The following is a 26,624-nucleotide window of genomic DNA, read 5'->3' as shown; positions in this document are numbered from 1 at the left end:
AAAAATGCCCTTACAGAAATAATAAATGAAGAAAGACAAAATAAGTTCTAAAGGGTGATATAGGAAAACAAATAATATTTTTATGAAAATCAACATAATTAATTGATTTCCTTAATTTGTGTGAACCTTCTCTTCCTGGTCTCCTGGATAAATAGGAACAGAGGAAGTATTATCTTTCATGACATAATAAGCAATTACTTATTTATAGAAAGAGGAGAGCACGAAAAAGTTTTCCTTCCAATAGATCCCTAAGCTCACCCTATATTTTTTATTTTAATACATGTATAGGCATCTTTCCCATAAGGCAATTTTGTTTAATCTTACTTCAATTCATATCAGACCAGTTTTTTGAGCAGAATTTATCTCATATAATATTTGAATTGAAGTCTAGAAACTTATTTAAATTGAATAAGCATGTAACACTTAAACCAACCATCAGTTGTTATTGGTGGTCCAAATTAAACCCACATTGAAAGAGAGAAAGGAAAGCAGCATTGAAGAATATTACTACATGACGCGTAGCTGGTTGGTATAAATAGGAGGAGCCTTTCCGTTTCCACTTCTTAGGAAGAATCAAAAATCTTCTAAGTGTTCTTCCTCATTCTCCATAAGATACTCCCTCTTTGTCATCACTAAATTCTCCTCAAAAGCAGACAAAAAAATGAAAACTGAAAAGCTTAGGCTTAGTGCAAAATTCCTTGAGAAATCTAAACCCTACTTAGGCATGACCCTATTACAGTTTGGCTACGCTGGCATGAACATTATTGCTAAGGTTTCCCTCGACCAAGGCATGAGCCACTATGTCCTCGTTGTTTATCGCCACGCCATTGCAACTACTGTCATAGCTCCATTTGCCTTTATTTTTGAAAGGTATGTGTATGATAGTTGATAAACACACTCCATAGATATGTGATCACATTTGTATTATATTTGTCAATAATTTACAACAATTTCAATTATAATGTAGTTATTACTGCAATTTGTAACTACAATTTCAATCTAGATTGTGTTACAGTCTCTGCAGCGGTAAAATGACAAGTAATTAAAACTTTTGACTAATTCAACTTTTTATTAAATGAAGAGCTAATAACTGCTGAGGATCATGTTGTTATTTTTCTAGCATGAAGTTTTGTAGATTAATGGTAACTAATGGTTTCAATTTTACAGGGAGGGTCAGCCAAAGATAACAATCCCAATTTTTATGCAAATTTTCATCCTAGCTCTCTTGGGGTATGTTGCCTAACTAATTTAATAGTTCTTGCTCTCATATGAAAATGTATAAGGGTGCATATATACATCATGAATATGTGATTATTGTACTGGATTGACAAAACAGGCCTGTGATTGATCAAAATTTCTATTATGCTGGGTTGAAGCTCACATCCCCAACCTTCGCATGTGCAATAAGCAACATGCTTCCAGCCCTGACTTTTGTGATGGCAACGTTATGCGGGTAATTGACCAAAATCCATTTCCTTATTTTCTTCTATCTAAAGCATTGCTAAAGCCTATTTGGTTTTTTCAAGAATAATTTCTGCTTTCATTTTTCCTGCAGGTTCAGTTTTAATTACAAAAAGACCATCTTAAATATTTTCCCTCTTTTTAACTTTTAAAGATTTGTATAAGAAACCGTTAAAAATACTCGCTATCATTGTTTTTATTTGTAGGTCAACAATTGAACGGTGGATCAACTTAAAAATTATTATAAAAATTAATATTAGTTACTATGGCTTTATCTAAGGCCGAGTGTCCACCCATCTTAGTCTGTTTGAACAGTTAGATGAAAACAATTTTATTCTAATCTATAAAAAACAGTTTGGTTTTTTTTTTTTAAGTGAAGATTGACGCGTGTTAGAACTGGTGCTAACGAGTACCCAAACTTAAATACTAAAAAAGTCGTAAGGTAGTATCTATTAGTTTTATCTCTAATTAGTAACGGAAAAATTTTAGGGTTAATTTTTTTCTCTAATTAGAGATAAAATAGATGAAATTACCTTATTGTTGTACCCTAAAAAGCTCCATTTAGTATATATTATTCATATGCAAATAAATTTTTGAAAATTTATTTCTGATCCAGATTTTCTTACTTTACACCAAACAAATCTAAATATTCGGAAATAAGTATAAAGTGGAGACAATGTGATATTTTTGTAATATGCAAACTTGGAAAAACAAAACAAACCTTATTAATTGTTTTTAAAGGATGGAGAAGATAAACATAAAGAAGGTGAGAGGCCGAGCAAAGGTAGTGGGAACATTATTGACAGTAATAGGGGCAATGCTGATGACCTTATACAAAGGGCCTGTTGTGGAGATGTTATGGCGACAAATCAAACATGGCAATCCAGATCCTCACAATGAAACAAATGCAACAACCACCACCACAGGAGGATCTTCAAGTAAAGCTTGGTTCTTAGGCAGTATCTTCCTTATTGTTTCTAGCTTTGCCTGGGCTTCCCTTTTTATTTTACAAGTAAGTCATCTTATATCATATGATCACAATCCTCGATCTCTAAAAAATTCTCATGTTTCTTGAAGTTTGGTGTCTATCTCCTTTATATGTATATATAAATGGGCGCTTGAGGAATCCTTTAAATATTTATAAAGATAAAGATAGATGCAGTGTTTCACTTGACACACATGAGAGGATTTAAATTTCATATTAAGATCATATGTTCTCAAATGGTGTCTTATTTCTTATCTCAACTGAGGGAATTGTAACGCGTCAATTAAAAACTGCAAGAAATTACATTTATAATCTTACATGAGTAGTGGTTTTTTTATTGAAGTGAAGAAAAAGCAAATTAAATTTTTTTTTTCTTCCAAAATCTAAACCTTTGGAGGGCATTTTGGGAATATGAAAAAGTCAGGTGGTGTAATTTGAGAGAGGATTTTTTATATATATTACACAATTAATAACAATGATATATGTTTGATGCTATTCGGCAGACCAAAGCTCTTGAGACGTACAAGAATCATCAGCTAAGCCTCACTTCAAGTGTTTGCTTCATAGGCACTCTTCAAGCTACTATTGTTACTTTTGTTATGGAGCATGATCCTTCTGTTTGGAGAATTGGTTGGGATATGAACTTACTAGCTGCTGCATATGCTGTAAGAATTGAACAAGAACTTAAAATTTCCATTTTATAACAATTATTCATATTTTTTTATGAGTTTTTCCTTAACATTTTTTGTAATGTTTTAATTAGGGAATTGTGAACTCAAGCATATCATACTATGTACAAGGGCTAGTGATTAAGGAAAAAGGACCTGTCTTTGCAACTGCCTTCAGCCCTCTTATGATGGTTTTTGTTGCCATCATGGGATTCTTTATTCTTGCAGAAAAGCTATATCTTGGAGGGTAAAATTCTATGTCGCCTTACTTAAAATTTACATTTGTGAAAGAGTAGTTAATACACGACTCATTTCTTCTTCTTTTTTGTATATCGGAAAAATAAATTGTATTTGCTAAGAATCGAACCCTAAAGGCCAACGACAACATTATAAATCAATGATAATCATTTAAGCGAAGTTAAGGTAGGGCCATCATTTGAAAACAACCAATGAAGTGGAGTCGTTTAGAATCATGATTAGATTGTTGTGAGTAGGACTGAATAGTCCAATTGTGGAACTACAATATAACATAGAGAAAAATGGGTCATTGCCGAACTACTTTCATCAATATATTGGCAGGAAAAGAAAATATCCAATCACTTATCATTTCCAAATTTAATACAAATTACATAACCCTGATTAATCTAGTCGGCAAAACACATTATATTTTAACAAAATTGATTTTAGTAGGTCAACTTTTTTATCAAAATAATAAGTCTTTGTTCCATTATTAACTAACTAACTTTATAAGAAGTTCTCAACATTCATTGGGTGACTTACTGAATTTTTTGTTTTTGGCCTTTGGGATGCAGTGTGATCGGTGCCATCTTGATTGCTACAGGCTTATACTCTGTCCTTTGGGGGAAACACAAAGAAGAAATAGCAGATGATATTCCCTTGGCTATAAAGGGTGCTCAAGTGACTAGAAATGCAGGACTAGTGAATGATACCACGGATCATTTCGCTGAAGTCAAATCTGGCTAAAGAGGAGAAGCCAACATCCATACACATTTTTTAATGCAAACAACATTAAGCTTCTACAAACCTTGCAGTGTCTAAAACACCAGGAGTGTCCCATAAAGACATCGATGAAATTGGTCAAATCAAGAGTTTGATTTCACCAGGAGTGGGGTAAGGTTGCAAAGCAAGAAAAAAGAAGGGTTGTGAAAAGGGAAATTGATTTTTTGAATCTTGGGGTTTGTAATTGTTATGAATAATGCTTAATTGGTGAATTGTTTTCTCAATGCTCTTATGTTCCATTTGGTTTATGCATATTTTTTATGAGTCAGCCATTGACATTAGTTTCATTACAACTTTCATTATGCTTTTTTTGTACTCTGTGTGCATATTGTTTCAAGTAATAGATAGATTAGAGTCAACTCAAGCTTATGAGAGTCCTTGTTGCCATGAGTGGATAGAAAGTAAATGCAAACTTAGACACTTGGTCTTACAGAACTTTTGACACCAGAAGGTCGAAAGTTCGATCCTTATGAGTCACACTTCTAGAGAGATTTTTGACGTTCACCACACCGCATTGGAATTGCGAGAGGAATAGCTAAAAAAACATGTAGCACACGAATACATATGTAAAGTTCTGGCAAAATGGTCAGGGTTACATGCATTAATGATGAGTTCATCCTTCTACATATACTAAATAGAGAAAGAATTTAATGTTTTTTTACACTTTCACAATGCCAAATGCATTAATACTTGCCCCACTTAGTACGCAGAATGATTTGTATGAGGATAAATTATAAATTAAAGAAAAATAAGTGATAGATTTGATGTGATAGAAAGACAAATACATATGTAAAGTTCTTGCAAAATGGTCAGGGTTACATGCATTAATGATGAGTTCATCCTTTTACATTCTCCCTCCGTTCCTGATCTTTTGTTGTTTTAACTTTTGGTCTAAATTCCAAAACTTTTGTTGTTTTACAAATCCAACGTGGTTTATGTATCAAAACTCGTCGGGTAACAGCCATCTTATGGCAGATGTATTGGATGAGATTGAATTTACACCCTTCTCCAACTTGCAAAGATTAGCAAACCTAATTTGACCGTCAAAATACCATTTTCATTGATTTTTGTGGCTTTTAGTACACCATAGCATGCTACCATGATAAGCAAAACGTATAATGTCAAACATAGACGACATGATATGGTGCATTGCCTAATGGATTCTCTCAAAATTTCATATAAATTTATGACTTGATTCATACCATCATCATCGAACCTTACTCCAGCATTGTAATTTCGAATAATAGATCATAGATGGCACCTGATAGTTTGGTTGAAAGAAGCTATTAAAGACCAATGGTTGTATTTTTCTCCTAATTCTATCAGCCGACCACTTGTACAATTTTTCATATCAACCCTAGAACAGGCCTTGTCATCTTTCATTTACAGTCGATCCACAAGTTAAGATCAGCATCTATTTGACCAAAAAAAGAAAAGAAAGATCAGCCTCTATTTTGTTGCGAACTAGGCTAAATATAAAGTTTCAGTAAAGGAACAGAGCTTGTAGAATGAGCACATTTACAAAGCTGATTTACACAAGTCTAATTTTATGGCAGCCTAACTGCCTCTAGAAACAGAATCATCTTTTGGAAGAGCAACATAGTTCACGGGAATTATGTTATTCCCTCGAACACTTTCTCTACGTTCCTTTCCACCGGAGGTTCCATAACGGCTCGAAGGAGTAAGCATTCTGCGCCCATTTGGTGTCCCAACTATGGTGTTAGCAGTAGTGCTCTGACCCAGAGGCTTCTTTGTTGCAGACCTGGAACCAAAAAGTGCCTCTTGCTCTACAGCATGTTGTTCCTGCAGCCTCTTCTGCTCCTGTTTAGTGTTAAGAGTACCAGAATTACCAGATTCATGATTAAAAGTTCCAGGTTGATGAAAAATACCATAAGACTTTGTCAAAAAGTGTAAATACTACACTAGTCTATGAATTCTCAGAACATGAAACAAAAAAATCACAGCTGCCAATAGAAGTTTCAAACTTAATTTAAACCTTTGTCACTTAAGGTAAACATAATAATAGGGTAGATGGTGATCTTTGAAACAAATATGGTGGATGCACTGCTAGTCCCTTTTCTTATTTTAAAACATTTAAACTACATATTCGGTATGCCATTTTCATTCATTGTAATGCGTAGCCATAACAAACAAAAAATTGCTTATATAATTTTTTGGCAGGAATAAATGGAGAAAGACCACCATAAAAATGGCAGTAATAATCAGTTTACTCAATGACATTGTCAGCCCTTTGTGAAAGATGGAGAGTATTTCCGCATACATAAGGATTGAAGAGATTTCACATGCATATCTACAATGTTCAAGTCCAATTAACAATAAGCCAATGGCAAGGTCTGCAAGAATTCAAAGGTCCTTCCGTTCCGTCCTTACGAAGAAAACCAAATCATTTTTCATTTTGTACAGCCTTAGAACAAATAAGTCTAGTTTTCTTTTGCCAGTGATATAGAAGTGAAAGTAAACATTAGAAGAAAATAAATACTATGACTGCAGGCCATACCCGAGATTTTCGCTTCTCTTCTTCTCTCAGCTGTCGTTGTACATGATATTCCTCTAAGCTTTGTAACAAGGGAGCCTGAAAAGTAATTGAGTTGAAACCTGACTAATCTTTCCCCATATCATAATCAAAAACATAAAATATATATCATCACCTTCTCATACAAGAAAGGTATTCCTTTTTCCAACTCCCAGGCTTTTACTTTTGTAGTCAAATTCTCAACAATAGCTGCTCAGTAAAAACAAAAGTTGAAGGATAGTTAGCGTTAAACCATTAAAGAAACTAGCAGTACGAATATTACAACTTAGCTCCGTAGTATTTTATATTTTGCATAATTTTCTCCAATGAACTTTATTGTCAGTCCATTACATATGATATTATATTTATTAAACTCGAGATTGCACAAACAAATAGCACAGTTTTGTTGATAACAATTTTAGATTTGAACCAGAATTAGAATACAAAAACATATTCACAGGCCTAAACCCTAACAAAGAGTTCCCTCTCTCAAACATAAAATAAGAAGACTGGTTTTTTAATTGGGTAACTACACCCATTCATTTAGAAGAGATGTTATCATTCAAGCTTGTCCACAGCTTGCACTGATCTTTTATCTAACTGTTCATAATGGTTTAAATACCATTAACATTTTAATAGCTTTCTGATTCATGTATAAGAAGCAACTAACTTATGCAGGTCTCCCATTCCCATAAATGCATAATCATCGACCAAAAGAATTTGTAGATCATCATGAACATATACAAATGAAAAAAAGTTAAATAAATCATGACTTACATGGTATCTTGCTGACGACAATCCTAGCTTTCTCTGCACGTTTTAAATTTTTGTGTGCTCCTCTCACTGCACTGTATCGATTTTCATCCTAAAAATGGGATGAAAAAGAGTAAATGACGGAAACAGGACTATATTTCATGTATGTTTCTCTAAATAGATCTACAAACTAATGCAGAAATATGCATTTTTTATTGATCAATGGAACATAAAACATTGTAATTGCTGAAAATGACATAAATTTCAACTTAAAAAGTGGCAAAACTGTTGAAGTTCAAGGTGTTAAGTTCCGGTGGAAGAACAATTTTGTGCTAACGAGACATTCTCAAAAAGTATTCACGAATGATCATCTAGATTCTTTTATAATTCAAAGATAAATGTCACTTTACTGGTTTAGAGGTGATGTATTACATTCTAATATCAAAGTTAAAAATAAACAAATGACTTTGTCCTAGCTTCGTATTATTGTCAGTAATAATTTAAATTTAAACATTCAAGATAATGCGAATTGACCGAAGTAGATAATGCTTCAAAGACAATATTTCTTTTATAGATTTAAGCACCATAGACCGACATGTGAAATACCATTACCACATTTACACAGGTCACGAACAACCAAATATAGAAAATTTAACTACCAACCAATCAAAATCAACAAATTCCTTTAACAGAGAAAATATATAGCGTTATACTATCAATATATACTAGTAAACTGTCAAATACCAATGATCAAGCTCCTCTAATAACTTAAGCTGTTAAATAAATGCTCATAACTTATTTTATATCCCCTACGCCCCCACAAAACACAAGAACTTTTGGGTTTTAAAGCCTATGCAAGCAAACATACTCACATATACAAAGATATATGTGTGTGTGTGTGTGTGTGTGTGTGTGTGTGTGTGTACATAGTAATAATACATAGAAACCTATACACATAGGCGTGTGTGTGCGCGTAAATGAGTAGTGGGAGCAGCAACTCACAAGGATCAAACTTTTAATAACAGGTCAAAGACCAACTCTCCTAAAAATTGAAGTAGTTGAGAGAAAGCTCATAAATTGTTTACTATAAAAAAATAAAAAAACTACAATTGAATCACCGAGAAACAATTAAAAACTAACAACTTACAAGTATACAACAATCACTAGTTTGACATTGTACTTTTTAAGTCAAATTAGTGAAAGAGACATAAAGTCACTAGCTATGCCCAATAAATTTGCATGTATTTTGGTGACACTAAGATAATGACAAAGTTTATGAACTAAATATTTGTATATTTGTATATATAAAATGGAATCTATTGTTCTCCATGGCAATAAATTTCAACGGCATTAATTTAAATAAAAAACTCAAAGAAATATCTACCCTTTCATATTCATCTAACCACTTTTCCTCCTCAGCTGCAAATCTCCATTTCTCAACCCTATCTAAGATCTCTCTTCTGCTTTGAGCTTGCTCTTTGGCTTGTCTGATTTGATCATCCATGCTTTGAAGCAAATCAGACAGATCAATATTACCTGCAAAGCCATAAAAGCTTGTGTTTATAGGAAAATAAAAATTAAGAACAGACATTATGAAAGCATCTACTACAATAATCCTAGAGAGAATTTAATCCTAGTTTTAAGCACTCGCAAATAGATTTCAAAAGAAAAAAAAAATCAATAGCAATTTAGGGTCTATCAATAAATCATTAATAAAAGATATAGGCCATATACCAGATTCTATAAGGCTGGTCAGAATCTGTCTAGCAGCTTCACTATCCACATCCATGTGAACACCTCTATAAATTTCTTCAAGTTCATTCTGCCTCTTAAACACCAAATCCTTCATTTTACTGGCCTTCAGAGCATTTAAGCGCTGAACTTCAGCCTCAACCTGCAAAACATTTACATAATCAAGCAACTAAAATTCACATTATGCATGTGAAATTGCACGCTCAAGTCGATGAAAGTTTAACCTGCTCAATGACATCTGAAGAAAGACACCCATGTGTTGACACTTCGTCAACTGATGCTGAAATTAATCTAGTAACATGGTTAAAGGCTTTTTGCTCATCAATTGGCGTCTCTATAAGATCCCATAGATCAACCAGGAATTTAGTAAGTTCTTGTACCTACAAGAAAACAAATATTGATTCATAAATCTTCAAGAACATATTGGAAACCAAGTGCTCAATCAATGACCAATTACACCTAAGATTTTAGACGTTTACATGTATTAAAACAACAATGCACTATCATCCTCATGATCCCATCCTCAAGCCATGCAAAAAGATCCAAACTCATCCCGTTCACAAAAGACTCATGTCATTTGTATAGAAAAGAAAAAGGTATGGCTTTTTTTCATCCATCCTGTCTTAAAACTTCTTAAAGATTGATATTTTATTTTATACAAACTGCAAGAAAATTAGAGACCATGTATAAAAAAGAACTGCAATCAATGCCAACACCTTTCACATCCACTTTTGACTAAAATACAATCAATTAGATGAGGAGTTCTAGCTAGCAAGGACAACAAAAGCATTTACGTGCAACTTTGACACTTAACGGACCCCAAAATATAGCTTGAAACTTGAAGCATACCACTCTTCTAAAGAAGATCATTTTATTTTTAAATAACTTTCAGAAAAAGTTAACTGAAAATATAAATATGCAAAATGCTAAAAAAATGGACTCAATAATATTTCATTTGGAAATATTGCTCCTTCATTGTTCATCATTGTAACACTAACACCCCCACCCACCCCACATAATACATACACACATGTGTCTGTTTATTTATGGGGGGCACATATTAAGTGATAACATGAGAACTAAAAGAAGATAATCTTGGCTATACATTTATACATATATAGTCAATATTAATTTTTAAGTATTGCACATGTTAGTGTGTCCAGGTCATGGCCAGCATCCAGTTTGTGCTCATGCTTCATAACCCAAGGCATTAATACAATTTTAATCCTAGAAAACACAATCCGCTACTTAAAATTAAAATTGAACCAATACTATTTGGATTACTTTAAAGCATATACAGTAAAGATTGTGGCTTTAAGCTTCAACACTACATAGAAATTTTCACATACAGATCATATCATATGACGACCAAAATAGGCTCAAATCCTTTGTCCTTAGCCCCAGATCAACTATAACCAAGGTTGAATAGTTGGTAATGACTGGTTAGACCAACTTGAGTTAAAACACACTTATTGAGACTAATACACACTAGTCTACACATACAAATCCACCATTCCATCTCAATCCAATGTTAACTTAGATATAATTCATCATCTTGCTCGGTATAGAAGTGTTTGAGCTTCAAATGCAAGCATATATGCAATTATAATTCAGAACACAGTTAACCTCCTATGAATAAAAGGGAAGTGAGCAAATATTTCAGGCTGCCCCTTTAAAAATATGTCATGCAAAAAAATTCAATGTGAGAAATGTAGAATTTAGCTTAGGTAAATGAAACAGTAACTAACAACACAACTTTTACAGTGATCATTTGCAGTACATCAATTGAGATGATTCATGTATACTACTTGCAATTGCAACAGTAAGGAAAATACTACACATGAAGAAACTAAGCATAAGTACAAGCGAACTATTTTATCTAGATCATCAGAAGTCACCTTGAGTAGCCGTTGTTGCTTCTCCTGCTTTAATGAATGAATATACCCAGTTAGACTGGCAAGAGTGTCATTGCTAATGCTCTGTGGTGTACCTTTTGATGAATCACCCAAGCTTGGGTGAATTTCACTTAAAGTCTTCCAAAAATCAATAGACATTACAGCTGAAAGCTCACTAATAGTACTGATATGACTTTTCACTTTCTGCTGGCGCAAGATCTGGTTGGAGAGAAAAAGGAAGCAATATTAAGCAAAAAAAAAGAACTAAAAATCTGGAATTTACAATATTATATGACTATATTTTGAATTCGGCAGAACCTTTTCATTCTGAAGATCCTGGAGATGCGATTTGAGTTCGCCCAATTTCTTAAATGTCAGATCACTCTGATCAACTTCCTCTGAGGAACTTTTGGGCTGCTCGTAGCCAGCTATTTCAACACATATCTGAGAAATTTGGGACTTTATCTTTGAAAATTCCTTAACTCTCTCATCCTTCTTTGACCTCAAGTCCTCTAAGACAGGTCTTATGGTAGCTAATTGCTGCTTAAGCGTGCCCTTCCCCTTTCAAATGCAGAACTGAATTAGTTGAATAGGCATCTAGCTAATTCCAACAGTAACATGCTAATCATGCAGCCACAAACATGAGATGTTGGAATTCATCAAGCATGAATTGGAAGAAAATAATTAATAATAGAATCTGTCTGATACTATTATGGTAAATACAATTTTGAAAATTGTAGGCAATAGCATATGATAAAAATAAAAATAAAAATAGAATACATTTGTAAAATTCACTTCAAGAAATTACTATAATGTATAGATTCTATTAAGAGTTATGAACTACACAATCTTCTACCTCCATAATAATGAGGAAAAGTGAGAATAAATACTAAAATTGTGTTGTGATTTACATTAAAGCAACATCATAATGCTATTTTTTTAACACAAATTTTACTGCAAAACGGTGCATGATGTTGTGGTCTCGATAGCGAAAGCAACAACGCAGCAAAATGGGATGTCGACCGAACCTACCCGCGAGAACGAGGAAGACTCCCCAAGGGAAGAAACAAGATTGATGAGTTCAGCTTCAGCATCAGCCAACCACTGACATAACTCAGCCTTGTGCTTCCTCGTGGCGTCGACCTTTCTGCGATAAATGTCAAGGCACTCCTGCTCCAGTTGAAGAAGCATGTTGTCTCGATCACTATCACTCTCCCCAATCTCATCCCATATCATCTATAACAAAACAAACAACACTTGAATTTCAAATTCAAAAATTGGAAATTGGAGAAGCGAAGTGGATGGAAATTGGGGAAGAACCTGCAATTGGCTGAGGAGAGAAGCGCAGGTGGTGCGAGAGGGAGAGAAGGAAGGAGGCGTGGCCGCCATTGTTGTGAAGAAACGAAACCCTAGCAGAGACAGAGAGAGTGAAGAAATGATGAATCAGAAACGGCGTGCGTTTTGAACGTTGATGAAATTCATTGGTAGTAATGATGATGAGTTACGCAAAATCCCTTGATTTGAGTTTTGTCAAAACAGAATCGCGTTTTTCAAAACACACTGCTTTTAGGTTTTGGCGCCAAACCTCGAACCCCTACCTAGTAAGAGAATATTGGTAAAATAAAATATTGGTATTTCCTAAATCTGAAGATATTTATAGGTTTTTCTCAACATTTTTATTCTTTCGGACGATTTTTAGTGTTATCTCTACAATTTCTACAATAGTTTAAGTTTATATTCACAACCTAACATAGCTTATTTAAGGTGATTATTTAATTTTTTTTCATCTCAAAAGGTTAAGTTCTTTATTCAGTTCATAATTAATGTGAAAACTTTGGAAACTCTTTGGTTTCTAGTTAGATTTTCATGGAAAGCTATTCCAATTTTTAGTAGGAAGTTTTTTCAATTTTAAGTGGGAAGTTTAAAAGAGATATAAAATTGAGGAAAAAAAATATAGAGAAAATAGATGATGGAAGACATAGTATAACATTATAACGTTTGACGGCCTATCTAATCGATTACAAGACCTAATATTATTTTTGATGGCCTAAAGATTTTACACCTAAGTGAATATCATGTTAGTTAAACTAGGACGACTAAAGCGTGACTTATCTTGTTCAATAATAAGCCGAGCTGAATAAAGCCAACACATTAATGAAAAAATTGCAAGGTTGTCTAATAGTAGTTTTCATCTCAGAAGTCATACATAAAGATTTCATTACAACACACAAAGCCTAAAATACTGATTAGTGATCATGTTTATAAATATATGTTTAATCCTTCATTTACATAAATATTGCTCATTTTGCTAATACTCTTTTAAAACATTGAGTTTCTCTCTTCTTACTAGACTTGTACGTTAGATCGTCTTGGTAGTGCTGAAAGATCAGGATGGATCCCACAAGAAAACAATCTTGTAGTGATCGCCAAATCAGTCACGAAATGGGTAAAATCGGTCACTAAAATATTTAGTGACTGATTTAGCAACCGAATTATATCGGTGGTTAAAACGTTGGTCGCTACAGTTAGTGACCGAAATAATGGCTGAATTTAGCAACCGATTTTATAACCGATTTAGTGGTTAGAACGTTGGTCACTCCGAAGCACTACCGTGAAAGTTGTACTACTTAAAATGAAGGCTACTTCACATTTATAGACTGCGTCCGATTACTATTATTTGGTGCAATGACTAATTTTAAAGCTCACTCACTCTTGGCTTCCATTTTGTGTAATTACGGTTTTAATGGATTTCATGTGAGAAACTGCAAAGCTTATCAAAAAAATGTGAGAAGCTACAAAGTTTTGTCTAGTATTTCGTAATATTGTTCATGAAATGATGAATTTGCGACGAGAAGTCAAAAGGAAATGCTTAAGAAGAACACAGACTGAGACTGGTCCATGGTAGATGAAGATTGAATTATGATTCCACAGTTAAATATTATGGACATACATATAAAACGTATTCTACTGTAGATTGTAGATTGTGACTCTTCATAGATTTTAGATTAGCACTTCAAAAAATATTATGTAACCAAAAAAAATATTAAAATTAATATAAAAAAGTTCAGCATTAAATACACATGAAAATTATATAGTAAAAAATAGGTTAATAATGGACGGTAGAACGAACGGTGTTCCGTACTAGAGGCTCACTAGATCTAAGAGAATATTATAGTAAACTCTAGTAGACCCCGAAACCTACTTTCTTTTCTGACAAAATCAACCAAGCCTACTCATTTGGCATGGGCCTACTACTTCTATTGACTTGGATTCCTTTTCTATTGCTTCTCTCGCTTTCTATGGAGTCAAAAAGGCTGTAAATCAGGCTACTTTTGACGGCCATATGAATGCACACCCAAGGGAAAGAGCTTCCAATCTTGTTGCTACTCTTCCATAAATGGTAGTTCAATAGATGCTTCGTCACGTCCATTCTACTACAAGATGATGACATAAAGTGTATTATATTATTAATGAGTAAAAAACCTATCTACAGTGGAGGACCCCACTTTTTATAGTGGTGGATCCATGGTCCTATGTGATTTGAAGAATTGGGTCTCATATTCGAGGCCCAATTATACAAGTGAATAAAATAGGCGGGCAACTCTCCTTACTTGACCAATACCGTCCTAATCTGGTGACCATGTCCTTGTCGAGAGCCCACCCCTAACGATTTTAGGTCCCTAATCTTGGATCCTGCTTGCATCTATGGCGAGTCATAGGCTGGTGGATGACTCGCTCAGCCCACAAGATATTGTACTCGAATGTTTTGAGAGTTAAAATGTCTTAAGTTACTTCATTTTTTAATATTTTTTCATGAGTGCACTTTGTGCCTACAATCTCCAGGCGCTTGCCTAGCCCAAACGGAAAGGGGGAAAAATAAACTAAGAAAGTCTTATCTTCATTATTATTGAAGCTTAGTTTCCTCAATGCTTAATTGCAACTTTGGTCCTTGACGTTTACAAATTCCACAATGTTAGTCCCCCACCTAATTTAATTACACAGATGGTCCCTGACTTTGCTGCCCGTCTGCAATGTTGGTCCTGCCGTTTATTTGTTAAAAGAGGAGGCTTATGTGGATGTCCAATTGGAGAGAGAAAGAAGGACTAAAGAGAGAAGGAAGCACGTGAGTTGCACGTGAGACCTGCAACGGTCATCTTCTACCCTCTTCCTCCTTAAAAAACAGAGCAACGAGAGGAAGATGTTTCGAAGCTTGAGATTTAGCGAAAAGGGAAGAGATAAAGGACAAACGAGTCCCTAGAGGCGAGGAAGAAGGTTGAATCAGTTGCTGGTCTCTTTCTCTCTCCAATTCAACTTCCCCAGCAGCTAAGTGACTGTTGGATTAATGACACATAGAAAATTCATGTGATTCCTTTTCAGTTACACTATCATATGTTAAACACTATAATTGAGATTTAAAGTATCCTTTCGGTTACTGTTTACTGGTTTTGTAATATTAAACGGTTTCAAAACATAATCTTTATTATGATTTAATTTGATAAGAGAGGAGTTAGACTATAAAAGGGGATGCACAACTTGTGTGTGATATAGAAGAAAATAGTTGAGAACAAGTGATGATAGAAAATAGAATAGTTCTTCCTCTCTTTGAGAATTATGAGCATTGTTGTAGAGACTCCAACATGTGTAGGTTCTGAGTGCACAGTACCTTGCATGGGGTTGTGTTAACCTTGGGGAGCAAACCCGGCAATAGATTGCACCGGAGGTCTGCCGGAATTTTTGCTTTCAAGGCAGTGGTTCGTCCACGGCGCAGCTTTCTTCCTAATATTTCCAACAGTGACCATCCACGTAAACCTCCTCCATTAACAAACAAACGGTAGGACCAACGTTGCAGACTGCCAGCAAAGTCAGGGACCATTTATGTAATTAAATTAGGTGGAGGACTAAAATCGTGGAATTGGTAAATGTCAGGGACCAAAGTTGCAATTAAGCCTTTCCTCAAGGCTTCCTCAATAACAAAATGTTTACACATGGTTTCAATCCAAGAACAAAACCCGTCGTACAACGCGGGTAAAAACTTGAGTTTCCCTCTTCTTACTCTCTTGCACGATAGAGTGTCTTTGTCGTGGAAAGATCAGGATGAAGCACTACCATCAGGGCTTTTAGCCAAAGCCCTCCACATTAGCAAAAAAAAAAAGAAGCACTACCATCAGATATGGAGAGCTTCCTCTAGATGGGACTCAGGATACACTTGTCGACGTCTTAACACAATCTTGAATTAATTAAAGACAACGCGTATCAGACACGTGGAGTCCAAACTAAGCGACACGGATAAATCCAATACATCGTGTGTGTACTACGCCCAGAAACTGTGTTCACTGTCACTCTGCGTCAAACCAAAGCAAGAAACCGCATGAGATCTTCTTCTTCCATTCCCTTCTTTCTCTTCCTCTTCTGCGCCCTCTTCACTCTTCCACGATCATCTGCTGTCTGTTCCGAATACGATCACGTGTCAATGGCCACCAAGCTCGGAGGCATCCGCGATTCCCAAGGGTTTCAGAACTCCCTCGAAATCGACGCCCTTGCCCGTTTCGCCGTCGATGAGCACAACAACAAACAGGTTCTGCCCCTTTCATCGCTCTCTTTTAATTTTTGTCTAGTTTGTTTAGAATTTAGAGAAAAAAATTGGGTCTTTTTGATTCTTTGTGTAAAGTGAAGAAATGAAGAAATTGATTTGTTTGTTTTTTATATCGGAAACCCTCCGGAGTTTCGATCAATATGTCCGCTAATTCTGACCACTTGAGTTATCATTCGGGGACGAAGAAATTGATTTTTGTGAAGCTGAAGTTGTTTCTATTTGTAGATAATTGATATTTATTTGTTTGTTAATTATGATAAAAAAAAAGTGTGCTGCTTGTTTGTTTGTGATCAAATCAATGATTTTGGTGACTAATGTTGAGTGGTGTTGTAGAATGCGCTTCTGGAGTTTGGAAGGGTGGTGAAAGCACAGGAACAGGTTGTTGCTGGTTCCATGCATCATCTTACTCTTGAGGCCATTGATGGGGGTGAAAAGAAGATCTATGAAGCCAAGGTCTGGGTGAAATCCTGGTTGAACTTCAAAGAACTCCAAGAGTTCAAGGAAGTTGCTGGTGATGCACCATTGTTTACCACTTCAGATCTTGGTGTCAAAAAAGGTATGCATTTTCTACATTACTTGCGAGTATTCAACAGTGTCTGACTACAATAACCATAAGTGATGGTATACATGAAGCAAGATTCATCAATACCATGATTATATTAAGCTCTGGAGGACTGTAGTCAAGTAGGTAATTGGTAATAAGTACAAAATATTCAATGCATTTGAGTGATTGGAAGGCTCTGAAAAGGCCAAAACTTGGATAGTGTTAGCTTTGGCAGTGCAAATAGAGGTGAGGACTGAGGACCAATCAAATGGGAGATGGAGTCTATTGTTGAACTTAATCTAAATACGTTGAAGAAGTCATAAAGCTGTGGAAGACGAAAAAATTATATGGTTCCATGTCTTATGGGTATATCTAATCTAAATTCAGTACAAGACTAGGATACAGTTACATTAAGTTTCTTAAGGTGGGATTCTGTAAACTGCTACTTATCCATTAGCAATTTTCATTGAAAATGTAAAAGAGGATTTTAGGAGGGGAGGGGGAGGTCTGATTTTACTCCTCTATAAACCATCTTGAAAAATGGTACTTTCCGCATCAGTTATTTTGTTAGTACCATGGACAATCTAGCTCATTATAATCACTGTCATAAACTCGTGATGCATTAAGTTCTGTATCATTTATGGATGCTTCCCTTTTTGTGTATCTTCTGTCGATCATTTGAAACGCCAAGTGTATGTTAATATCTTCTGCTACTGTCTGTTTTTGTTAACAGATGGCCACAAACCAGGATGGCAATCTGTGCCCATAGACGACCCTCAAGTTCAGGATGCAGCAAATCATGCTATCAAGACCATCCAGCAGAGGTCTAATTCACTAGTGCCCTATGAGCTTCATGAGGTTGCTGATGCCAAGGCCGAGGTCAGTGCCCTTATTCTGTATTCTTTGAAATTTTCTTGGTCTATTTCGTTTCGTTAACTGGTTTTGATATGTCAAAGTCAGTTGGGTTGAATGGCTGGTTGTAGTTTGATGTTTGAATTTGCAATGTGGTTTGGTCATGCTGGCAAATATAGTGTAAAGAGAAATGGACTTGTCTATATCTGGTTTTATGAACTCCCAATATTACCAATTTCAAATGTTTTAATTTGAATGTAATTTAAATCTCTACTGATTGATTCATTGTCTTTCTCACTGTTCATTTTTGACACATGCATGCATAATTAAGTAGTCATATAAGGATTCTTTACTTAGGGTCAGAAAGATTGATATACAATACTTACATAGTTACTTTACATACATTAATAGTGTTTGGATACCAGTTGTGTTAAAGTGTTCTTTTTAAGCATTTTGAATTCGAAGTGGACAATAATGTTTACATATTTAAAATTTTAAATAGAGGAATGCTAATAACATACTTCTTGACACACCATTAGTGAGATCTGAGTCTGGCAGCACCAAATTACCTGAGACCACTCTCTTTAGTGGGGCTCTCTTTTTTGTGGGGCTACATCGGATTTTGTATTATAATAGTGTAATGAAGGAGAGATCTTGTTAGGGAATTCATTAGTTCTTTCCCTTTCCATGTTGGCATGTTCTTATTAGTATAGCATGAGAGAAATGTTAGTATCAGTGAGTTATTGCTCTCAAAGATATGTAAAATAGTAATTAAACCCGTAGGTAAAAAATTCTGCATATTTGGGCTGCTACTGGATTGGTTACAAGATTCTTTTATGATTGTTAATGCATATCCATTTTGACTAAATTGCTATACAGGTTATCGATGATGTTGCCAAGTTTAATATCCTTCTCAAGCTCAAGCGTGGGGAGAAGGAAGAGAAGTTCAAGGTAGAGGTACACAAGAATAATGAAGGGAGCTTCCACCTAAATCAGATGGAACAAGATCATTCCTAATCCTGATTTGAAGCTTGATCATATGGAAGCAACTAGCAAAATGTAGGAGACCCGGTTGACTTCTACATTTGTACTTTATCTTGATGTATGGATGTATGTATGACTCACATAAATAGTACTTATCTGATATTGCTCGTATTATTTAGAGTATGTATGTGTTTGTATAAATGTTGGGTGAATGTAAATTTTTACCCAATTCAACCCCTCACATCTTGGCTTTAAGCTTTGATCATTGGCTCCCTCACCAACGAAAAACAAACAGAGCCTATCAGAGCTTTTCCCTTTTCCCTGTGCTCTTTTTTTTTGGTCAAACCCTTTGCTGTGTGCCTTGATACCAATAATCGTTTTGCAATCTGTATGAGCTCATTTAACCAAGAAGCCTATAGTCCACGTTTTGACAAAAGAAGTTATGGTTAGTCTTACGACAAAATCTTTATGGTTAATTGACCTTTTTTTAAGAGCATAAGCCTAATTCATATCAATTGTTTTAAAACTTGAAGTCTTGAAGTGTTACGAATATTTATTTTGGCTTTAAATTTAGACTACTAGATAGTAGAATTATCATTGGTTTTAATTTTTACTGAATAATACATTCTCATATGCTATGATCCTGTGAAAAAAAATGGGGAAAGCCAGTGAAAGCAATAATCAATTGCAAACTCAGACTAGTGATGGTAATTTGGATCAAGGATTTACAAAGATTATTCATATATTACTTGCATCAAATAGTACTTGCAGGAGAAATGTAATGCTAACCTTCCTCTTTTTGGAAACACATAATTTGATGTCACTTAAAAAAGACCGAAGTATATAATACTATACACCTTAATGTGAGTTTTCTTACACCACTCTCACAAAGACGTAGCTTGGATAAACCTCACTAAACAAAGAAGCAAAGGAAATCTTCTTATCACACCACCAAGAGTATTCCAAACAAAAGATCCTTGCACTAGTTAAAAATGAATTTTAATACAACGGGACACTTACTATCATGCAGAGCTCGTTTGCATTGGCTTGATTCATGTCAAACTCTACATCTTAAGATCAATGACTACTTCACTGACCTAGTTCGTATTCAAAAAAACTTAGCTCATTTTAACAAGACGAGAGAAGGTTAATAATGCCACGATCTAGACATGTGCAACTTCAAATGATTTTACAGATTTGTCAATACATTGAGATTTAAAGGATATGCGAAATAACATTGAGCTTCCCATATGGTTATATGGAGCAATAGTTTTATGGTTATTCCCAATTATATTAAACTAAGTTTTGATGCATAAAATCAACTCCATATGGAACTTTGATATACATTATAGGCCTACAACAAGTACACAAAGCTAACATAACTGGTTAACATACATAAGCTACACATGACGTGAACATAGGCTAACATGGATAAACCATATTGAATTTTTTTCTTGAAAAGGACATCAAGATCACTTTTTTTTTTCAGCCAAAAGCATGGGACATGTTTCGACAGCTAGTGGATACTCATAATTGTCCATGAGCTTTTAACTAACTAATAACTAATAGATGATATTATTTACCCTTCCTCATCATAATCTTCTTCATCCTCTTCTATGTGCGTACCAAGGTTTGCAAGCTGCACAGAGTCAATAGCCATCTTGTCCACATCTGATAGTGACCAACCCGGAATTTCTTCATGCTGGCTCTCTGTTGGAGGTTCTGATATCTCCTGTTTAGCTGTTGTGCTTGCCTTTTTGTCCTCGTTTTCGTTGGTGTTGGCATTCAGATCAAGATTATGGAACTCTGCGCTTTCAGCAGGAACTGCAGCGTTCTCCTTTGGTAACTCCTTTGTCTCTGAACTATCATGTATTGTCATGTCTGTATTTGTGTCATGCTGGATGCCCTGCTGAACAGAAGCACATGGCTCAGGTTCAACTGCCTGATGGGGTGTCTCTCGCACAGCTGTTCGGCCTCGACCACGCCCTCTTCCTCTACCTCGGCCTCTACCCCTACCAGTACTGCCAGTGTGGCTCAACTCGGGCTGGAAAAGGAACATCATTGAACAAAACAGGCTAGGTTAAGGGACTTAGGCATGCAGATATTCATTCCTGCAAGACTTCAAGATTGTCTTGCGTTCCACAAGTTGCAAACAAGTATGGTGAAAACAGTTGTTGAACAAAGACCTAAATTATGTTTTTTCGTACAACTTAGGGTGCCCGACATGAATATTGTGAAGAATGAGGTACACATGAACATGTGGAGGAGTTGTAGGCTTTTTGGGTGAAAACATTAGTCAAGAATATAATATACAATTGTGAAGATAAAACATTTTTGTAGAGATTTTCTCTTCACATAAAAGTTGTTAGACATAAGTTAACATCTATGTTAATGATATGGACATTTTTATGGAAAACAGATTCAGTTTAAGACACATTTGAATGATTGCTGCCAACCCAATGGTGCTGAACGATGTTTAAGAAATTGAAGGCAGGGAATTGTAAACATCAATAGAGAAAAATAATGAAAGACTGAAGGTTTTCATACAAAGGAAAAGTGGAATTACCATCTTGCCTCTCTTCACCTCTTCATCACTGTCATTACAGTCATCACCAGCAGCTTTCCTGCAAAAAGTGTATACTATTGTTAAGTGCATAGATAGCTAAATGCACATCAGGAGGGTACAAAGCAAAACAATCAAGGATATTGGACTTCATACCTTCTTTTCGGAATGGTCCGATCATCAGCACTAGGCTCAGAATGGCCATGGCCATGGCTGTAGTCAGGAACTTTGCTGACTACGTCTCTCAGAAAGTCAAAGACGTTATAGCTTTGTACACAATGTTTTCTGAAAGTTACATTTACAACTCATCAGACTTCAGAGTTTGTAGTAATTATATGAGCTCAGAAAGCGGACAAGAGAAACAATATAATAGCATAATCAAACAGGATCTAAATTAGTTAAATTAATCAGTTTAGACAGAGATCTTAGGACTTGTTAAAGGCATTAAGGCAGTTCCCCAGTGTACTCAATTCTTTAGTTGTGTTAACAAGGTAAATTAATCAGTTTAGACAGAGATCTTAGGAGTTGTTAAAGGAAGTTCCCCAGTGTCATCAATGCTTTAGTTGTGTTAACAGGGAATGATTATGAACAAATCGGCCACCTCAAGAGGCTCTTGACTAAGGGCTTTGAGGTTATGGACCTCGGACGGCTTAAGTACTTCCTAGGAATGGAAGTTGCTCGAATAAAAAGGGATCTATGTGTCTCAAAGGATGTATGCATTAGATCTTCTGCAAGAAACGGTATGCATGGGTGTAAGACTCCCAACACCCCTATGGAACTAGTCAAGAAAAGTGGCGTTGAAGAAGGAGGCCATCCAACAAACAAACATAGGTACCAAAGTCTGGTTGGAAAACTAATCTATCTAACTAATACCAGAGTCAGACCCGATATCGGGTTTACTGTAGTATGACAAGTTGCTAAAGGACAAATCCCACTGAAACTCACATGAAAGTTGTCAACAGATTCGCCACTAACTAAAAGGCACACCAGAAAAGAGGACTTTACTTAGGAAAATCTCAAACAGGGGCATTGATGTATACAGGAATGCAGATAGGGAAGGATGCGTGACAGACCAAAAGTCATACACTGGCTGTTGCTCATTTGAGTGGGGCTATATAGTCACATGGAGAAGTAAGAAGCGGACTGTGGTGGCACGTAGCAGTTCAGAAGCCGAACTTAGAGCACGGCACATGATACTTGTGAAGGAGGTTGGTTAAAAAGGATGTTTGAAGAACTCGGAATTTCCACAAACTACACTATGATAGTATTATGAGACAATTTCGCTTATTGATAAGTCTTGTCCTAATCATAGCAGTGCCAGTTCGAGTTTGGCGAGTTGCTGAAAATATGAAAGCACTGGTGCTTTTTCTTTCGCCAGCGAGCGAAGACCACAGGCCAAACTGGAGAGGCTAAAAGATGGCGGGGGGATTGGTGGTTGGCTGAGACGCCTGGGTAAGCGACAGAATCTTACCTAGTGAAGGGGAGGCATGAAGGAACAGGGGCTATAGACTGGAAAATAATAACACGTGCTACAATTACCCTAACTATCACAATTACACGGTTCTACATTTCTACTCAACCTACATAGTGCCTAGATACACTATTTACATAAATTTCCAACAATAACCAGTGATAATTAATAGAACTTGCAGAGGTAATTAGGTTATGAAGTTAACCACTATATTATAGGGAATCAAAGAAATACACAATTGAATGCAAGTCAAACCATAGTTATTGGAGCTTCCATAAAGAAACCCTTATGTTTCATTGAACATATGTTTAATTTACTTTGGACCGTCTACCTTCAATTGAAATGAATATTTTCTCCCAATCTGATTGTCTGGATAACATAAGGATCTTGTGAATCTAGTAATTACCAATTAGTTTTTGAGGGAATGACTTATGAGACTAGGTTGTCAATCGAGCGCGACCTCGCCAGGATCGCAGCATCGTGTCGCAGCCACCCACAGAAACGGTGTGCCCCGTCGCGTCTCACTTCACCATCGAGGCCGATTTCGCGGATTTTCGCGTGCGATCACGGCGGGACAGGGAAGTTTACCCGAACTTACAGAAATGAGCTTGACTTTAAAACATAAAGTGGGGACTTTTAGGGGTCTTTTTCTGTGATTTCCACGTGGAAAGAACCCTACATGAGAAACTCAAAGTCGAGCACCTCTGCCTCCTCGACGAACCTTCGACAACCACCGTTTCATAGCCATCCTGCTATCCCAGTATTTCCGGTGGCTGCGACGCTCCGGGATCTGTGAGTGACAACTACGATTTGAGACTTGAACCATATTTTACTTGTATGACGAGGCACACTTCCTTAGGTCATTAGGTGTATTTCATGGGTATTAGGAGCAGTGGAAATTAAAATCAAAACTAAAAACATTGAAAGAAGCCAATCAAAAGAGACATTAAACTAAGTTTTTGAGTTAGTTCTTCACTACAATGAGATTGAAGAGAAGTAATAAATAGCATATATACTTACAAATGCAACGAATTCATGGTTTTTGCTCCTCTTTGGAGAGTTATTTCATAAGTGCGATCACAAAGATCTTGCAGAAATAGCTCTAGAGCTTTAGCTGTAAGGCATTCAAGAGTACAGTTAACAAAAATGAACAAGACAAACCCTAAAGTTAATAAGACAGCAAGTCGAAGAAACTCACAAACTAAAACAGGCACAGCGAGGGCTATCTTTCCAACATCCTCATCTGCTTGCATTATCTTTTTTATCCGAGCCTGCAATTTGATATTCCCATCACATCAAATAGTGTTCCTTTTATAAAAGCTCACTCCTTATAATACTTAAATACAGAGAAGATTTTAACAGAGTAATTTCAATTTCATAGAAGCAGCCTCTCTCCCTGTCTCCCCACCTAGCTCCTGTAGTCCTGTTTCCCCCCTCTTGACAATTAACATAATGAAAAATCATTATCATGTTATGCCTGTCAAGACTTAACATATGTTTTTGATTAATTATAGGTCACTTCTGTGTGGTGGGAAAATATGACGGCCAAAACAACTAGATAACACATGGCTAATTATCAGAAACCCAAGGATGTCTTCATATGGCTTCTCTCAAATGCTCTGTTCACGGTTGCTTACTTGCTTCCATGGACTTTCCATTACTGAAATCTAGAAAGAATGAACAGATTTTGTGTCATATCATTTTTGTTATCATTGTAGCAATCTGTTTCCTTTTACTTTCCATTTTTTTAGGATAATCTTATCCTCCCTCATCCGTCCACTTTTTTCTCCAAGAAAAAGAAAAAACAATAAGACGGCAATTACAGGTTTCGAAGATAATTACGCTTCACATACAAAAAAAAAAAAAAAGACAACCCTATCCTGAATTGATGAATTTATCATAGGTTAGTCCAGTGCCAAGCCAACAATGGAAAGTAAGTTCCACACTTGTCTAACACCAGATAACATAACCCCATCACAACTCTCATCACCATTCTCATTTGACACAACACATGCATCAATTAATTATAAATCAAAAAACTCCAAACAAATCCAAATTCAGAGCCCAAACTAAACCAAGCACTAAAAGTAACATCACACATCTCCATAATAACCACATCACTAAAAACCCATTTGCTTAAATTATCAATCTTCATAAAGCTAAACAAATAAAACCCATCAATTATACTAAATTACAATTTTTTTTATACCCATCATGTAAAACCAGAAATATCATGTTCAGTTGAATCAAAAGATTAAAACTTGGCAAAGAGAAAGCGGAAATACTCACAGCAGGGAAACGGGTATCGAGCTTCTTCTTCATGGTAAGCGATTTTGAAGGAGCACGGTGAAGTGGGGAATCAAATGAAGCAGAAGAAGGAGACCCAGAAAGTGAAATCGAAAGCTTTGAAGAAGAAGAGTGCCCCCAACGTCAACGCGATGAAACCAACAGCACCCATTGGCAGATCCGAAGGACAAGACACAGTGCAGCGAGCGACTGAGTTCGATTTCTCAGATTCGTTCAACGTAATATGCCTCCGTGCGGGTTTTGTCAGAGTCACACGTTGGTGACAGGAAATGTGTGACGGCCCAATAGCTGCAGAGGATTGAGGCAAAAGGAAATGAAAAACAATGACGTGTTGGTGTTGTGCCATGCTGGGGAATTTCCTTTCTTACTATGTTCATTGTGTTTGGTTGACGAGGGAAAATGAGAAGAGAGAAAGTGAAGTTACAAGATCATTCAAGGGTGAGATTAGGGACATTCACTTTTGTCACGATTTTATGCCACCACAAAGTGAAAAGTTTAAAGAAAAAAGAATAGAATATTTTGTAGTGATATAAAATCGCCACAAATGTAAATGTTACAAATGTTTTCCACTATGTTGTTATTCACCAATTATTTTTTTTATAGTATTTAAGTCGTTTGGTTTATTATGAAAACTAAAAACTATGGGTCGTTTGGGGTGGTTGCTGGTTTTCGGTTTTTGGTTTTCAAATGCAAATTTGAAAATGCAAATTTGAAAACAAAAACAAAACATATTCATAAGGAAAATGGAGCTGGAATGAGATTTTATTGTATTTCAAAATTGTTTTAACTTGTTTCTCAAAATCACAAAATATGACTTTGTGATTATGGTTTTTAGTTTCAATAACATGAAATTTCATAACCGCCGCCAACTCCACTACAACCACCGCCACCTTTACCACCACAATCGCCACTGCCACAACCAATACTTCGTTGTTGCCACCATCATCATCACGAAACCAGGTAACACCACCACACCTTTGTCGCCATCATAACCACCTCCACTGTCACAACCATTGCCATCGCCATTTGAACCACCACCGACATTGGCTCCACCACCACCCCTGGCGTCACCCTCCCCCAACACGGCCACGACCACCACCGCCGTCGTCATTGCCACCATCACCCTCCACCCCACTACAGTCAGTGTCGCAAGGTAACATCGAAACTCTACCACCAATGTTACTTGTCCCCTCCATTATCATGTCGCTACTACCACTCATTATCATGAATCCATAAAGTTGAT

General features: G+C 35.9%; 4 protein-coding genes across 4 annotated transcripts; 2 read left to right on the top strand and 2 right to left on the bottom strand.

Moving 5' to 3' along the window:
- Window positions 1-463: 463 nt before the first annotated feature.
- Window positions 464-4,325, top strand: LOC130709485 (WAT1-related protein At5g07050-like). Its single transcript, XM_057558856.1, has 7 exons — window positions 464-870; window positions 1,168-1,230; window positions 1,337-1,453; window positions 2,203-2,473; window positions 2,950-3,111; window positions 3,210-3,361; window positions 3,927-4,325. Exons 1-7 carry the CDS (start codon window positions 662-664, stop codon window positions 4,096-4,098), a joined length of 1,146 nt encoding a protein of 381 aa, XP_057414839.1. The 5' UTR covers window positions 464-661; the 3' UTR covers window positions 4,099-4,325.
- Window positions 4,326-5,586: 1,261 nt separating this feature from the next.
- LOC130745362 (65-kDa microtubule-associated protein 5) lies at window positions 5,587-12,622 on the bottom strand. Its single transcript, XM_057597549.1, has 11 exons — window positions 12,388-12,622; window positions 12,100-12,303; window positions 11,386-11,628; window positions 11,071-11,286; window positions 9,397-9,552; window positions 9,155-9,314; window positions 8,805-8,956; window positions 7,445-7,532; window positions 6,804-6,877; window positions 6,653-6,727; window positions 5,587-5,955 (listed from the first exon to the last, which is right to left on the bottom strand). The coding sequence occupies exons 1-11, from the start codon at window positions 12,454-12,456 to the stop codon at window positions 5,692-5,694; spliced, it is 1,701 nt and encodes a 566-aa protein (XP_057453532.1). The 5' UTR covers window positions 12,457-12,622; the 3' UTR covers window positions 5,587-5,691.
- Window positions 12,623-16,238: 3,616 nt separating this feature from the next.
- LOC130745360 (cysteine proteinase inhibitor 12) lies at window positions 16,239-19,281 on the top strand. Its single transcript, XM_057597548.1, has 4 exons — window positions 16,239-16,642; window positions 16,994-17,216; window positions 17,938-18,083; window positions 18,936-19,281. Exons 1-4 carry the CDS (start codon window positions 16,436-16,438, stop codon window positions 19,071-19,073), a joined length of 714 nt encoding a protein of 237 aa, XP_057453531.1. The 5' UTR covers window positions 16,239-16,435; the 3' UTR covers window positions 19,074-19,281.
- Window positions 19,282-20,310: 1,029 nt separating this feature from the next.
- Window positions 20,311-25,620, bottom strand: LOC130745359 (uncharacterized). The gene is made up of 6 exons (XM_057597547.1): window positions 25,364-25,620; window positions 24,273-24,345; window positions 24,095-24,188; window positions 21,760-21,888; window positions 21,607-21,664; window positions 20,311-21,084 (listed from the first exon to the last, which is right to left on the bottom strand). The coding sequence occupies exons 1-6, from the start codon at window positions 25,394-25,396 to the stop codon at window positions 20,620-20,622; spliced, it is 852 nt and encodes a 283-aa protein (XP_057453530.1). The 5' UTR covers window positions 25,397-25,620; the 3' UTR covers window positions 20,311-20,619.
- Window positions 25,621-26,624: the final 1,004 nt, after the last annotated feature.

Source organism: Lotus japonicus, chromosome 3 (assembly GCF_012489685.1).
Source record: "Lotus japonicus ecotype B-129 chromosome 3, LjGifu_v1.2".
In the NCBI taxonomy this organism is placed as follows: Eukaryota; Viridiplantae; Streptophyta; class Magnoliopsida; order Fabales; family Fabaceae; genus Lotus; species Lotus japonicus.
Note: the sequence above shows the minus strand (reverse complement) of the source record. Positions and strands in the feature narration are given on the sequence as shown.

What these genes read in the sequence shown, in the direction of transcription:
- LOC130745362 (XM_057597549.1), bottom strand. Translation starts at nt 12,456, where the DNA reads ATGGCGGCCACGCCTCCTTCCTTCTCTCCCTCTCGCACCACCTGCGCT. An exon ending in AGTCTTCCTCGTTCTCGCGG is followed by an intron (nt 11,629 to 12,099) that starts GTAGGTTCGGTC and finishes TGCATTTGAAAG; the next exon opens with GGGAAGGGCACGCTTAAGCA. An exon ending in TGTCGTCAGCAAGATACCAT is followed by an intron (nt 6,878 to 7,444) that starts GTAAGTCATGAT and finishes TTTACTGAGCAG; the next exon opens with CTATTGTTGAGAATTTGACT.
- LOC130745359 (XM_057597547.1), bottom strand. Translation starts at nt 25,396, where the DNA reads ATGAAGAAGAAGCTCGATACCCGTTTCCCTGCT. An exon ending in CGCTGTGCCTGTTTTAGTTT is followed by an intron (nt 24,189 to 24,272) that starts GTGAGTTTCTTC and finishes AATGCCTTACAG; the next exon opens with CTAAAGCTCTAGAGCTATTT. An exon ending in CGGACCATTCCGAAAAGAAG is followed by an intron (nt 21,665 to 21,759) that starts GTATGAAGTCCA and finishes CACTTTTTGCAG; the next exon opens with GAAAGCTGCTGGTGATGACT.
- LOC130745360 (XM_057597548.1), top strand. Translation starts at nt 16,436, where the DNA reads ATGAGATCTTCTTCTTCCATTCCCTTCTTTCTCTTCCTCTTCTGCGCC. An exon ending in ATGAGCACAACAACAAACAG is followed by an intron (nt 16,643 to 16,993) that starts GTTCTGCCCCTT and finishes GTGGTGTTGTAG; the next exon opens with AATGCGCTTCTGGAGTTTGG. An exon ending in TTGCTGATGCCAAGGCCGAG is followed by an intron (nt 18,084 to 18,935) that starts GTCAGTGCCCTT and finishes ATTGCTATACAG; the next exon opens with GTTATCGATGATGTTGCCAA.
- LOC130709485 (XM_057558856.1), top strand. Translation starts at nt 662, where the DNA reads ATGAAAACTGAAAAGCTTAGGCTTAGTGCAAAATTCCTTGAGAAATCT. An exon ending in TTTGCCTTTATTTTTGAAAG is followed by an intron (nt 871 to 1,167) that starts GTATGTGTATGA and finishes TCAATTTTACAG; the next exon opens with GGAGGGTCAGCCAAAGATAA. An exon ending in GTGATGGCAACGTTATGCGG is followed by an intron (nt 1,454 to 2,202) that starts GTAATTGACCAA and finishes TTGTTTTTAAAG; the next exon opens with GATGGAGAAGATAAACATAA.